The sequence below is a fragment of the Zalophus californianus genome, chromosome 4 (genome assembly GCF_009762305.2).
Source record: "Zalophus californianus isolate mZalCal1 chromosome 4, mZalCal1.pri.v2, whole genome shotgun sequence".
NCBI lineage: Eukaryota > Metazoa > Chordata > Mammalia > Carnivora > Otariidae > Zalophus > Zalophus californianus.
In genome coordinates, this window is record NC_045598.1 from 149,542,822 (window position 1) to 149,556,563 (window position 13,742).

Consider the following 13,742-nt stretch of genomic DNA (forward strand, 5'->3'; position numbering starts at 1 on the left):
CCCTTCACATCTCCGTGGAGGGAGGCTGTCCATTGCGCTTCGCGCCGCCAGTTGGTTTCCCTTCACCCTGCCCACAACCTTTACAAATAATCTCTTCTTTAAACTCTTCTTGGTTATTCCTCGTTTCCTGCTGGGATCCCAACAGATACACTCAGGCAGTCTAACTCCAGAGATGGTATCCAATGCACTGGACATGAGGCCAGGCTTATGATCTAATAACAATTGAATTATAATAATGGATGCTGATAAAAGCTGGGGTCAGTCCCCAGAACATTTGAGGACAACAAGAATGGTTAACAATGGTTCGGGGATAGAAGGGGGGTGGTTTCCCAGGACCTGAACTCGCTGGCTCCCAGCTCTGCACAAACCTCACTTGGGCCAGTAGTGTGGCCTCCTGGGTAGCGAGCCCTCTCCAATCTTATGGAAAGCTATGTTAATTAAGCCTAGTCTCTAGGCTATATTAGTGCACAATTTATGTTTAATTCCATCTGCATGCATATATATTTATGTATAAATCTATTTTGTGATCTGGTCCCTATTTTCTATAGATGTACTCACGAACATAGACAATTTGTAATCTGATTTCCACCTTATGCTCTTACAGCCTCACATTACTTCAGGTCTCCATGCATTTGTAGATGGAATTTCTTCTCCTCCATAAGCTCTGCACTATTTTGTAACTTGTCATATTCATCCTTCAAAACTCAGCTCAATGACACCTCTTCCAGAAAGCCTGACCTGCTCTCTCCCTCCACTAAGTCACTCATTTCCTTCATGGGCTACCTTGTACATGTTTCTTGTAATTTATTCATTCACATGTCCATCTCCTTTATCATGAATGCCCCTTGAGGACAGACCCTGGGTCTTATTCACCTGTGTATCTTCAATACCTTGAATGGTGTCTCATGCAAGGTAAGTGCTCAATCACTGTTTGCTGAAAGAATGGACGGTTAATGGTGTGAAATCGTTAATTCACCATAGGCAGGGATGATTTATTATCCTCACTTCTGTTGTACCTCTTAACATAATTCTAGACATATACTAGGCCCTCACTATTTGCCAAATTACTAACTTCCAAAAAGTCTTTATTGGGGGCCTGTTAAACCCTAATTCTCTTCAGTATGTCAACATCTGTACAAAGGGGGAAATTAGAGGAGTGGTGTGAAATGATGCTCTTTTCTTCTCCATACCTATATAGTTTGTGACTCCTAGCACGATGATTACTGAACTGTTTGGTCATCTGAGATTGGGTGCTCATTAACTCAGAGAAAGATTCTTAACCTAGGAGTGTGTGTGTGTGTGCCCCCAAAATCAATCTGGCTCTGAATACATGTGTTTTTGTGTGTCTGTGCACAATCATCCAAAAATGTGTGCATTTGTTAGAGAACGCACAGTTTTCATCAGATCTTCAAAGGGTCTTGTGAGCCAACAAAGATTAAGAACGACTTGCTTTGAAATTATATAGGAGTCAGGAACAATGTCTCCTGACGTCTCATGGCCAAGTGAGGGGTGATAGAAGACAGACCTTCCCCAATGATGCATTCCTCCTCCACTTTCATACAATAGAGACTTTAGAGTCCAAAAGGGAGAACTGGAAAATACAATTAATATTCTGGGTCATGATCTCAGTGGCCCTGAGAATAGGCCTTGCCGACCTCCAACAACAGGGAACTTAATTGATGATGGCTCCCTGCTGTGCTCTGAAATGCAGCAGCATGTTTGCACGGAGGACTTGCTCCCCATGGGCTGCCCCCAGCCAGTGACTAGGCAAGGCAGGCAGGCCAAGACAGCCATATTCTAGGAGATCACAGATTCATTCAATGGACAACTGTGGACTTCCCAGGGACCTTGGCCAATCTTTTTTTGACTCTCTGTGGTCTATGGTACTCCCACCAGCTTTCCTTCACTCAGGGTTAGGCTTGTACTGTGGCCTGATGGCTCCCCCAACCTTCTCAGGACATCCCCCCCATTTTTTTTCTCATGGGCCTTTCCCCTAATAAAAGCCTTATACATTTAATCCCCTTTTGGCATCTGCTTCTCAGAGGACTGGAACCAATACAATAATGTTGCCTGAGCTGTAACTCTGGCCTATACCACGTTGGACCAACTGCCTCTGTGCTCCATGTGTGTCTTACGAAGGAAGCAAGAGCTCTCAGATGGCATCCTGTAATACACCCGGGCATCAGAGCAGTCTAACAAAGCACAACTAGAAGGAAAACAGGGATTTTCGCTTTTGACAGTGAATGTGATACTAACCTTTGTCAGCCACCTCTACTGTCAGGTTGTACTGAGGAGTGTCTCGCTTCTTCAAGGACTGCTCAGCTAACTGGAACACTCCTGAGTAGGTTTGGACCAGGAAAAGTCCTTCCTTGGGAAATGTGGGGATTTGATCCACAATTCTGTATACTAAAACACTGTTGGCAGTGTTTTCTTCATCATCGTCATGGGCAATAAAAGTCCCTATATTGCTCCCTGTGGAGAAAGAATAAAAGGAATCCATCCATTACAGATTCTATTTAATCTACTGTATTCAAAATGGTTTCACTGGATAAGCACGTTCCTAGAAAGTGCTGTAAATCCCTCTGAGTAGCAGACTAAAGTTCTTACATTCATTTGGTTCTTCTAACTCTTTCCATAATGTAGTGTGTTGAGCAGTATATTATTAGTCTGATAGGGCCAGCATAACAAAGCACTACAGACTGGGCAGATTTAACAACAGAAATTTATTTTCTCACAGTTTTTGAAGGCTCAAGGTCTAAGATTAAGGGGTCGGCAGAGTTGGTTTCTTCTGAGACTTCTCTCCTTGGCTTCTAGATGACTATCTTCATGTGTCTTCACATGGTCATTCCTCCAGACACGTCTGAGTCCAGATTTTCTCTTCTTGAAAGGACATTAGTCATAATGACAGTATTTTACCTTAACTACCTCTTTATAGACCCTAGCTCTAAGTAGTAGTCCCCCTTTGAAGTACTGAGGGTTAGGATTTCACCATATGCATTTTAGGGGGGACAGAATTCAGCCCATAACAAATAGACCTTATTTGGAAATAAAGCCTCTGCAGATGTGATTAGTTAAGGATCTTGAGATGAAATCATCCTGGACTTAGGGTAGGCCTAAATCTAGTGATTGGTGTTCTTATTAGAAGATGAGATGACACAAGACACACACAGAGGGGGTGGCTATGTGAAGGAGGAGGCAGAGCCTGGAGTTATGCCATAAGCAGTGAGGAATGCCAGGAACCACCAGAAGCTAGAAGAGGCTGGGAAGAATTCTCTCCTAGCTGGCATCTTGATTTTAGACTTCTGGCCTCCGGAACTGTGAGAGAATACATTTCTGTTGTTTGAAGCCAAGTTTGTGGTAATGTGTTCCAGCCATCCTTGGACACTGATAGACAAGACAAATGGTGTAACTCGACAAGGAAAAGCCAACTGTGGCTTGCTTCTAAGCAACTTCGTGCAACAACTGCAGAGACTGACCCCACGCCGCAGATAACACCGGGCAAAGAACAGGCACACATCCCCCGCCTTGCTGCGGGTTATGGCCCTTTGTATTTTATTCCTGTGAGTATTTCGGTCCGGGGAGTTCCAGCAGGCAGAGGCTATGACTCACTGCTCCCTCCAGTTCTGGGTGAGTTATAATAGGTTCTGGATCATCTTGCTCTGTGAAATGAGAATTGTGGGTTTCCAAGAGGCAGCAAGAATCCCACCGTGGGGCTAAAACTTGAACACATCCCAGTTGTGGAGTTAGGTTTCACCCCTTCCCCAATCAATCTGCATTCACTGACTTACATGGAAATTTGGAGGCGTTGTCTTTTCTTTTTTTTTTTTTTTTTTTTTTGAGGGGGGAGGTAGGGAAGTTTCTATGTTATGTCTGTCATGGAGCTAGACGCATGTAGACATGTCCCGTGGGCTGGGGAGGGGGCATCATGACCAACAGGGCACAGGCAAATATTTATCCAAGAGAGTAGCAGCTGCTCTTGCTGAGTCCACTACAACCAAGTCACCTTTGTGGCATGCATCTGCCCTTAAGTGTCTGTGTGTTGGGATGAAAGAGTATCTTACTGAATCCTGTGATCCTCTGGGGTCGGAGCAGCCCTGCTTTGCACCTCTCCTCTCAGCAAGTTAAGTGTAACGCAGAGGACACTGTTCTTCTCCCACCCCACAGGAAAATTCCAGCTGTCAGAGGCACCATAAGGACTGTTGACATCAGTGACCAGGGAAATTCCAGCAGAGGATGCCTCTTCGGTGGGAGCAGAGAATCTTTTTGGATGCGCCAGAAGTAAAAGGAGGGCCAGGTCTCTGAAGAACAAAGGCCAGGAACGAGTGGCAGCCCAAATTGATTCAGAGGTATTTACAGCAGCTCTTGGGGTACTCAGAAATACTTTAAGGAGGTGGGGCTTTTACGAGAAGCTAAACTTCCTGTATGAACACATAGGATTTGGTAACAAGTGGGATTTCAGAATTAATATTGGCACTGCTAAAACTTGGGGACATGAGTCCCACAAGATTCTGGCTAATCAAAGACACCAAAGAGGAGAATATCAACACACTAAAGAATAATTTAGTACTTTATTGAGCTAGACAGTAAGGTAGGGAGCTAGGACATGGTTTTGTACCTCTTTTAGGCTAAATATAAAGAACAGACTCAATCTCTGTTGATTTATAAGAATTCCTGGTCCACTAAGTCTACTATTCAACACTTTGTGAGACATTGTTACAAAATAAATTCTCACCTTCAGAGAGGTGAATAGCTCCCTGGGCCCCTGAACAATTTATTCTACCAACAATGACTTCCTCACCAGTCTCAGAAAACCAGTACTATCCTCTTCACAAAGGTAGGCAGCTTCTAAAATGGTTCCCAGTGATCCCCCAAAATGATTCCTTGGTGTAACCCCCTCCTTCTGAGTGTGGCCTGAGCCTAGTGACTCACTTCTAATCAATGGAATATGGTGAAAGTGACAGATGCCACTTCAGAGATTACATTATAAAAATACTGCCTTTCATCTTGCTCACCATTTTTCAAGCTCTTCCTGCCCCCCCCCCACCAAACTTTCCCTCTGAATCAAAGGTATGCATCTGAGCTGCACTCTGATTCCTGACTCACAGAAACTGTGATATAATAAATGTTTGTTTGAAGCCGCAAAGTCTGGGGGCTATTTGTTATGCAGCAATAGATAATGAATACACCAAATGTTAGGCCCTATAAAAGAGACTTGAGGGATCATCTGGAAAGTTCTTCAAAGGTCCTCTGCCTTCCTTCAGTATCACAAACCAGAAATCTGGAAGGTTTTCAAAAAGGGTGATGCCACAAGTATTTCTTGGCTATTGTCACTCTCTCCATTGTTACACAACATCACTGTTAGAAGATTCTTCTTTGTAATTAGCTAAAATCCTTCAAGCTGTCATGTAACCCTTCCTGCTGCAGCAAACATTAGAACAAATGAAAAAGACAGGCCCTAAGCAGAACATACTGACAACAGGCCGCCTATATAGGACTCCTGACAGCAAGAAAACAAAACAAAACAAAACAAATAAAACATGCACATTGAGCAAACAAGCCACAGGAGCAGGGCCCATCATGCTGCCAGAACAGCACCCACTGTGTCAAAAATGTGTAGCAAGAAGAGTAGAGAGATCAAAGAAAATGATGAGAGTGTCCACAAGGCATGGGAGAGAGGATCTGCTCACAAGGACAGCAGAGCCCTAAGAGTGGCAGTCATAAGAGACTGCTAACCTTGTAAGTCTCTGGAACTTGCACAAAACAACAGACAAACACATTCCAAGAAATACCAGCCTGTTCAACCAACGGGCTCATCACCACAGGGTAATAGACAAGAGTTGTCCCAAATCCAGGGAAGTCATAAAACTCCCAGAAATCCTAATGTCCTTGTAGTAGAGGTCCCCTGTACAAAACTAAAGCCACCATTCGACACAGTAAAACGCATCACAGCAGGTCAAGAAGACTTGCAAGGACAAAAAGAGGTAGGACTCGAACTTCATCTACCAGCTTCCTAAACTATTATTTGACTCCTAGAGAAGGAGGATCAAGGGTCAAAAGTCAACTTCCGTTTTTGGCGCTTACTTACTGCAAGGTATCTGACATTGGATGTAATTATTTATCTAAATTATTTAGCAAATTTCATGAGATTTTATCTGTTACTGAGATTGTTAGAAGGCAAATAAGAATCTATGGGAAAACTTTGCAAGTGAGATAACCTTATATATGTATTCAGGATACGGGCATAAGTGGTTACGGTGCCAGGGGCAGTGGTAAGGGTGTAGAAGTAATAGTAGTGGTAATAGTAGTAACAGTTATAGTAGTGGGAGTAATGGTGGTAGTGGCTATAAAAGCTCCAATTTAAGAATGCGACCCAGATATTATTTGAGCTGAAATACTGTACCTGTGTGATTCCCAAAGTGCACTCAAATCTCTCTCCTGTGCCAGACATGCACAGATGATCCCCAATCACACTTACCTGCCCATCTTTTCCCTGGTGGAAAGGAGAAAGGGATTGCGGAGGTAACATATGGAGGACAGTCACATGGCTTTGAACAGCTCCCATTTCTTACCTATTTTTTCATTCTCCTGGACCTCAAATACGGTCAGTGCAGATGGACATGTAGGTGGGTTATCATTAATGTCTTTAACTTTCACACGGATTTCCAGTGGGAATGAAAGCACTTGTCCAACTTCATCCTTTGCCACAGCATAAAAAACATACTACAACAGGAAGATCAGTGTTAAGACAGGACTCCTCCATCCTCCCCATTAAAAGGCAAAGAAAACAGCTATTTAATTTACCCCTTTATTTTCAATTTACTTTGAACTGGGAAACAAGAAAAAATGAAATGGGTCAGATCTGTGGGGTGCTCTCTTGTCTTTGAAAGCAATCATGTACTGGGGTTCAGAACACAGTTTGGGGTTTTTGTTGTTGTTTTTAAGTAAAATCGATTCTGCCCTGAGTTGTCCATAGGCACAGGACTCTGTCTTTGTTGCCCGTGAAACTCTTCCCAGATTTACTCACCGAATCCTTTTCTTCTCGGTCCAAGGGCTGAGTCACATAAATACCTCCTTCCTGGTCAATTGAAAATGGGAATCTTGGCAGCTTCTCCTTGTCAACTAAGAAGTATTGTGCACCTGGCTCATTCCACTGCACCTATAAGGGCCACAGTGAGTTGTCAGGAGAGATATATCAAGACCAAGAGAACTGGAAAGGAATAAACACTTTTCTGGTTCTCAATTTGAAATTTCTGACAATCTTGTTTGTACGGCTGTGGTTTTCTATAACTACTTCATATTCAACCAAAAATAAGCCTTTTTTCCTTCTTTTTTTTAACCAAGTTATAGTGCTCAAAAAAAGCACACAGGGGTATTTTTCTTCTCTAAAGCAATTTTTGTGAACCCTCTAAAGAGACTGTGGGTTGTTCTTTTGGAAGTCTGACCATGGAGTCTTCCTATCCATGAAACATCAATTTAAGAAACAAAATGTACTTTACAGCTGGTACTATCTGAGAACAAAGCCAAGAGGTATGACAAGTTTCTGTAACTCCCCAGTGAGGATGATAAGAGCAGTAGGAGACACTCTAACCTCATCTCCATGCCATGGTTTAAGACAGATAGTTCATAAGTAAAGCACATTCCTCCCCTGAATATTTAGTCTTAAAGACTTCAGAGATAAGAATAATTGCCAACTCCTAGTATTGTTTGTAAACAACTTGGCAAAAAATAAATAAACTCAATAGTAAGCACTTGCTAGAGACAGAGCCCGGCCACTCTGATATTCTAATACTAATAATAACACCTATTAGGGGTTTGCCATATGCCAGATGCAATTCTAAACACTTTTAAGTATTATCTCATTAAATTCTCAAAGAGCCTGATGAGGTAGAGTGGTGGAGACAATTGTTATACCCATTTTATGAATGAGGAAACTAGGGCACAATGTTTAAATGACTTGCCCAAGCTCCTATGGCTATCTGAAATTTCCAGACCGAACTATTCTCTTAGACCAGCTCGGGAAGGGTATTAAGGAGCCTCCATCATCCCTTGTTAGTTATTTAAGCACCATCCTCTTGTCCAAGCCAAAGACTGGTGTTCTTGGTTCTCAGGGACCACCCCTGTGTCCTAAAAATTCAGTCTGACTTCTTTTCTCTTGAGCTGTCCCCCTCGATTCTTCTTCTTGGGTTTCAAGACACCTAAATCACTTTCCCCCGGGCCTGGGAATCATGTGTAGCACTCTGGAATTTCTCTACTTCAACAAACTTGAGAGCAAATAAGTATGTTTGTTCTTTTTGGCATTTGTAAGTCTTTATGGAGACAACCTAAATAATAAATAAGACTTTAGTAAAGACCTAAGTCTGAAATTCTCATGGCTGTGAGTCCTGACACAGTTTCTTAGCTGGTAAAGCAGACTACCTCTTGCTTTCATTCCTTTTCTCACCCTGAAGGTGAGGTTCATTAATTCAACATTTCAACAATTAAATATCCTTTTAAGATAGACAATAGATATGATGGGATGGGCCATTCCAGTGCCCCTTAACAACAACACCCGTGGGGCGCCTGGGTGGCTCAGTTGATTAAGCGACTGCCTTCGGCTCAGGTCATGATCCTGGAGTCCCTGGATTGAGTCCCACATCGGGCTCCCTGCTCAGCAGGGAGTCTGCTTCTCTTTCTGACCCTCTTCCCTCTCGTGCTCTCTCTCTCTCTCTTTCTCATTCTCTCAAATAAATAAATAAAATCTTTAAAACAACAACAACACCACCCATGCAGAAAAACCTTAGGGGAACTCCAAGCTGAGACTCATAACATTAATACCTTTTATCCACTTTCACAGATACTACCTCTGAGTTAATCTCCACAACAACCAGAGAGGTGTGGTTATCCCCATTTTATTGATGAGAAGTTGGGGCTCAGAAGAGTTAAACAGCTTATTCATGATCGATCATTAAAATAATGGAGCGGGCACAAGGTTTTGGTTATCTGCTTCTAAATCCAGTGCTCTTTCACTAATCCACAGCTTTCATGTCAAGGAGCTCCTGATATTCCAGAAAAGATAAGATCTGGGTGGGCCCAAGAGCAGATTTCCAGGATCTAAGGTAGGAGGGGACCCAGGGTAAGAGCTCCAGCCATGGGGAGGGGAAGAGGGGGACATGTGAATGAAGAGGAGAGGCACATATAGGAGACGAAGTTGCAGGAAGGTGGTCTCCAAGGGTACAGGTTGCCTACTTGACTCCTACTCTTAGCCAGTCCTGCTCTGTCCCTCAGTCTATGATGGGATGAGTCTACCGGATAAAGACTTTCTCACAAGAATAAGAAGAAGCTTTTCAAAAATATTTACAGTTCCTATTCAAATCATGTATATACACATGATTTGTGCACCATATACAACCCACTCCAGTGCAGCCATATCCCATACTACGGACAGTACACAGACATTAGTGGTATCTACTCTGAAGGTGAAGGTGAGCGAAGTTCTCTTTTAAAGCTTGTGTGTTTGTGTGTGTGTATCTGAATCCAAGCTGGTAAAGTCCAGAGTTTACCCATGATAATAAACTAATAAACTCCAGAGACTTGGGGCCAGAGTCTTTATCTACTTAGTTTGTTTTATAATTATGCTATGTACAAATGTACCAAATAAATATATCAGTGAAGATCATGAGAGTGGGCCTCCACAAAGTGAGGCCATTTATCTACTAGTCTCAAGACACTCCTTGGGCACTACCTGAGTGATTTTGATGGGGTGAGGTTCAGTTGAGTTTTCTACGATCTCCACAAGTTCTGGTGCTTTCCAAATATTCTCCTTCACCATAATATCCACAGATGTGGTGTCACTGAAAGAATTCTCATTCTGGCCTCCCATGTCCTTCACTGAGACCACCAGATTGTAGTTAACATTCTTACTTGGATCCAGTGCCCGAGATCCTATGGGAAGTAGGAGAGAAAAAGAAACATCTCCAAAGGTAACACAGATCTAGGTCCATTTTTCTGACTCAGTCTCACAAGGGCATCACTTGACTTACCTTCTAGGGTAAGTGAAATCGCCCCGGTTTTGTTGTTGATCTGGAAGTACATGATGTTGTTGATCTTGGGAAGCTGAATGACAATTTCATAAATAAGCTGACCATTGGGAGTGGCTGGATCATCCAGGTCTGTAGCATTGACATACATGAAGGGCTTTCCTATTTAACAAAATATCCCCAGAGGGGGAAAAAAAGATGTTTATTGAAATCCAAACCAACCATAGCCACTTTTATCTTCTAAGATAAAATTCTTAAGGGAATGGGGGAGTTTATACTAGCAGGGAAATAAATCTTTATCTTACTTCCTTCCACTAAGATGGGGTTTCTCAAAGTATGGTCCAGGGATTTGTAAGGGGTCTTTGAGATTATTTTTAGGTTTGATGGAGTAAAACAGTCATGCATGTGTAAAAGATCCACTGAAGCACAAGATAATTCAATGGATTTTAGCATAAAGGAGTATCAAAAAAAAGACATTGATACAATTTTAGATTTCACATCACCACCAGCCTTTAAGAAACCACCACTTGTTGAGTTCTGGTGTAGTATCAAAGAATATCCGCAGTTATCTGAAAATGCTATTACAATACTCCTCCTTTTTCCAACCGCATATCTGTGTGAGGCCAGTTCTGCTTCATATGCTTCAACCAAAACAGCATATGGCAACAGAATGGATGCAGAAAAAGACAAGAATCCAATTGTTTTCAGGGAATTACTCCAGTCACTAAGAGATGTGCAAAGATTAAAACAAAGCCATCCTTAATAATTCCTTTTGTCTTTGAAAATTGTTATTTTTCACTAAAATATGTTGATTATTACTTACCATGAATTAAATTTATAAAATTCTAATAAGGTAAATATTGGTAGATATAATTAGTGAAGTACTGGAGCCAGCTCATGAGAGCCAATAGTTGAATTTCCAGAAACTTTGTGAGCCAATTATTAACACCTTTGGTAGCTTAAAATGAGCCATGGTGGCAGTATTTATACCACAGAAATTGGAAAATGCTACACATCAGGGCTTTTCCCCTCAGAGAGACAGCTACTAAACATTTACCAACACATCACTGGATAGAACCCATATATTTAAAAAAAAAAAAAGTCCTTTGGAGTTATTAATAATTTTTAAAAAAACACAGTATACCACAAAGTTTGGGAACCACTGATCTAGATGTAAAGAAAGAAAGCGTAAGACTTGGAAGATTTTTTTTTTAATGTTTTATTTATTTATTTATTCATGAGAGTCAGAGAGAGAGAGAGAGAGAGAGGCAGAGGCAGAGGGAGAAGCAGGCTCCCTGCTTAGCCGGGAGCCCGATGCGGGACTCGATCGCAGGACCCTGGGATCATGACCTGAGCCGAAGGCAGACACTTAACCATCTGAGCCACCCAGGTGCCCAGACTTGGAAGATTCTTATTTAGCGGATTTCATAAGTGAGTCTTTGGTTGTAAGCTCAGGGATAGAGATATTCCATGTAATAAAGTGGAAGGAATATTCTCCCCAAGTTATTGGAAGTGGGCATTGAAGAGAGAGATAGAGAAGATTAAGTAACCTAGAGGGAAATTTGACAGTGAGTTGGCAGAAATGGCCAAGAGTTTTTCTGAGAACTTAGAAGTCTAATATTCACATTTATTTTCTTCATATTCATATTATGACATAATGCTCTTTCATCTCCCCAGATCTTCAATAGAGCCACACACCTATGCCTTGATGAGGGGCTTTTACAGAAATAAAGGGTAGAAGCAAAGTGAAGGGATGAGCTGTAAGTAGGAGTTGCAAGTAAAAGAAGAAAAGGAACTGGGAGCCAACAGTGACCATGAGCATGAAGATTTCTGGGAGAATTTAGGAGAATGAGCTCACCTCTGCAGAGTATTCTTGAGTGTCCTAGAGCTGTAAGGTGTTCTAAAGCTTGTTCTAGAATCATAGTTCTCAACTGAGGTGATTTCGCCCCCCACGTGACATTTGGCAATGCCTGAAGGCATCTTTGTTGTCACAGCTTGGGAGGAGGGGTTGCTAATGGCATCTGGTGAGTAGATAGATGTCAGGGATCCTGCAAAACACCCTACAATGCACAGAAGAGCCCCTGACAAAAAGAGAATTATTGGTCCCAAGATGTCAATAGTGCCAAAGCTGAGAAGCCATGTCTTTGAGCAATGAGGATAATAAAATAACTCCTAGAGGACTGCTGTGAAATTAAAGTATGACAGGAAGTGCTTAATGAGTCATGCTGCAGCTGTTAGCCACACAAATCTGCCCCTTCAGCCTGATATTCTTCACCTTTCCATAAATATCTCCAGACTCCTGCCTTTTACCTGGGCGAGAATTCTGTCTTACTGAGCCTTCATACTTTTTCTGGAGAAATGTGGGTCGATTGTCATTGATGTCCTTCACTTCTATGGTGATGGGAACTGGGCCCTCCACTATAGTTCCTTGAGCATCCAGGGCTGAGACCTGATGAAGAAAGGAAAAGGAAACCACCTTGATGATTCTGATCTTCATATCACACACTCAAAAGTCAGTTGAAGGAAATTAGAGCTCAAAGATCCAATAACCTGGTGACTAGAGGGGAGAAAGACACCCATAAAAGCCCCATACTGGGAGCTACTAAAATAGGTACCCAATCAGTTAAACTCTGCTAATCATGCCTGTGTTCTCCCAGCAGTAAGGTATGCTGGACACTGGACATGCTTCTTTTCTAAATATAAGTCAGTGAAATAAGAACATTTTGACCCTTAAGGCTATGGAGGTGCCATGTCCTCTGACAGATAATTTTAGTAGTCAACCTGCAAAGCCAATAGAAGTTACCAGATGGGAAGTTTTGCTTGCCCTTTTTTCTACAATTAGTTCTCTACCATTCCTATGTATTCAGATGCCAACCATAAAAAAACTAAGGAGGACAAAGAGGGAGAAGGTCTCTTTAGTGAGAGCGTCTGAACATTGGTTACTTCTGCTTTCTTGCAAGGCCCATAGGCATTCTATCCCCGCACTGATGCTGCCTTCCCTGTGGGTCCAAAGCCCACACAATAGCCACAGGCAGATAACACTGAAATATCAGAGAAGCATTGGCTTGGTTTGATCCAGGTGCTTGAGCATGGCCATACTTGAACAAGTAATGCCATCTGAGGGCTTTGGCAATTCAAATTGAGTTACTCTGGTTAAAAAGCCTGAGGAAGAATGCCTGGGTGGCTCAGATGGTTGAGCGTCTGCCTTCGGCTCAGGTCATGGTCCCAGGGTCCTGGGATTGAGTCCCGCGTCAGGCTCCCTGCTCCTTGGGAGCCTGCTTCTCCCTCTGCCTCTCTCTCTCTCTCTCTGTCTTTCATGAATAAATAAATAAAATCTTAAAAAAAAAAAAAAAAAGCCTGAGGAAGAGGGTATCTTTGCCATACCCAAAGGGGTATCCCTTTGTAGTTGGTAAAAAATGGACAAATGAGATTTGCAAAGCATGCCATTAATGTCAAGAGAGCTGTAACAGGATTCTATGAAAGAAGTGAAGGTGCCAGTGATACTTCCAGGACAAAGCTAAAGGATAGTCAGAGAGGTTGCAGTTAGGTTGCTTTGACTCTTCTCAAGTCACCTGGAGTTTGTGAACAGCTCTTGTTTCTCTATCCAAGGCTCTGTTATGATATAGAAGTCCATCTGGTTGTATCTGAAATATGCCATCTGTCTCTCCAGTTAGTTTGAAAGTCACAGCAGGAGGACTGGCCTTAAACTGGGAAAAGGCAAAAATC

At 42.3% G+C, this 13,742-nt stretch overlaps 1 protein-coding gene across 1 annotated transcript in view; it reads right to left on the reverse strand.

The window, feature by feature from the left end:
* Window positions 1–13,742, reverse strand: part of CDH17 (cadherin 17) — a 64,704-nt gene that overhangs the window by 28,329 nt on the left and 22,633 nt on the right. The window contains exons 4-10 of the mRNA XM_027606389.2: window positions 13,589–13,723; window positions 12,327–12,465; window positions 10,020–10,178; window positions 9,722–9,921; window positions 7,025–7,156; window positions 6,570–6,720; window positions 2,257–2,472 (exon numbers count right to left, since the gene is read on the reverse strand). Of these exons, the coding sequence (XP_027462190.1) occupies window positions 2,257–2,472; window positions 6,570–6,720; window positions 7,025–7,156; window positions 9,722–9,921; window positions 10,020–10,178; window positions 12,327–12,465; window positions 13,589–13,723 (1,132 nt within the window). The remainder of the gene's footprint in view (window positions 1–2,256; window positions 2,473–6,569; window positions 6,721–7,024; window positions 7,157–9,721; window positions 9,922–10,019; window positions 10,179–12,326; window positions 12,466–13,588; window positions 13,724–13,742) is intronic.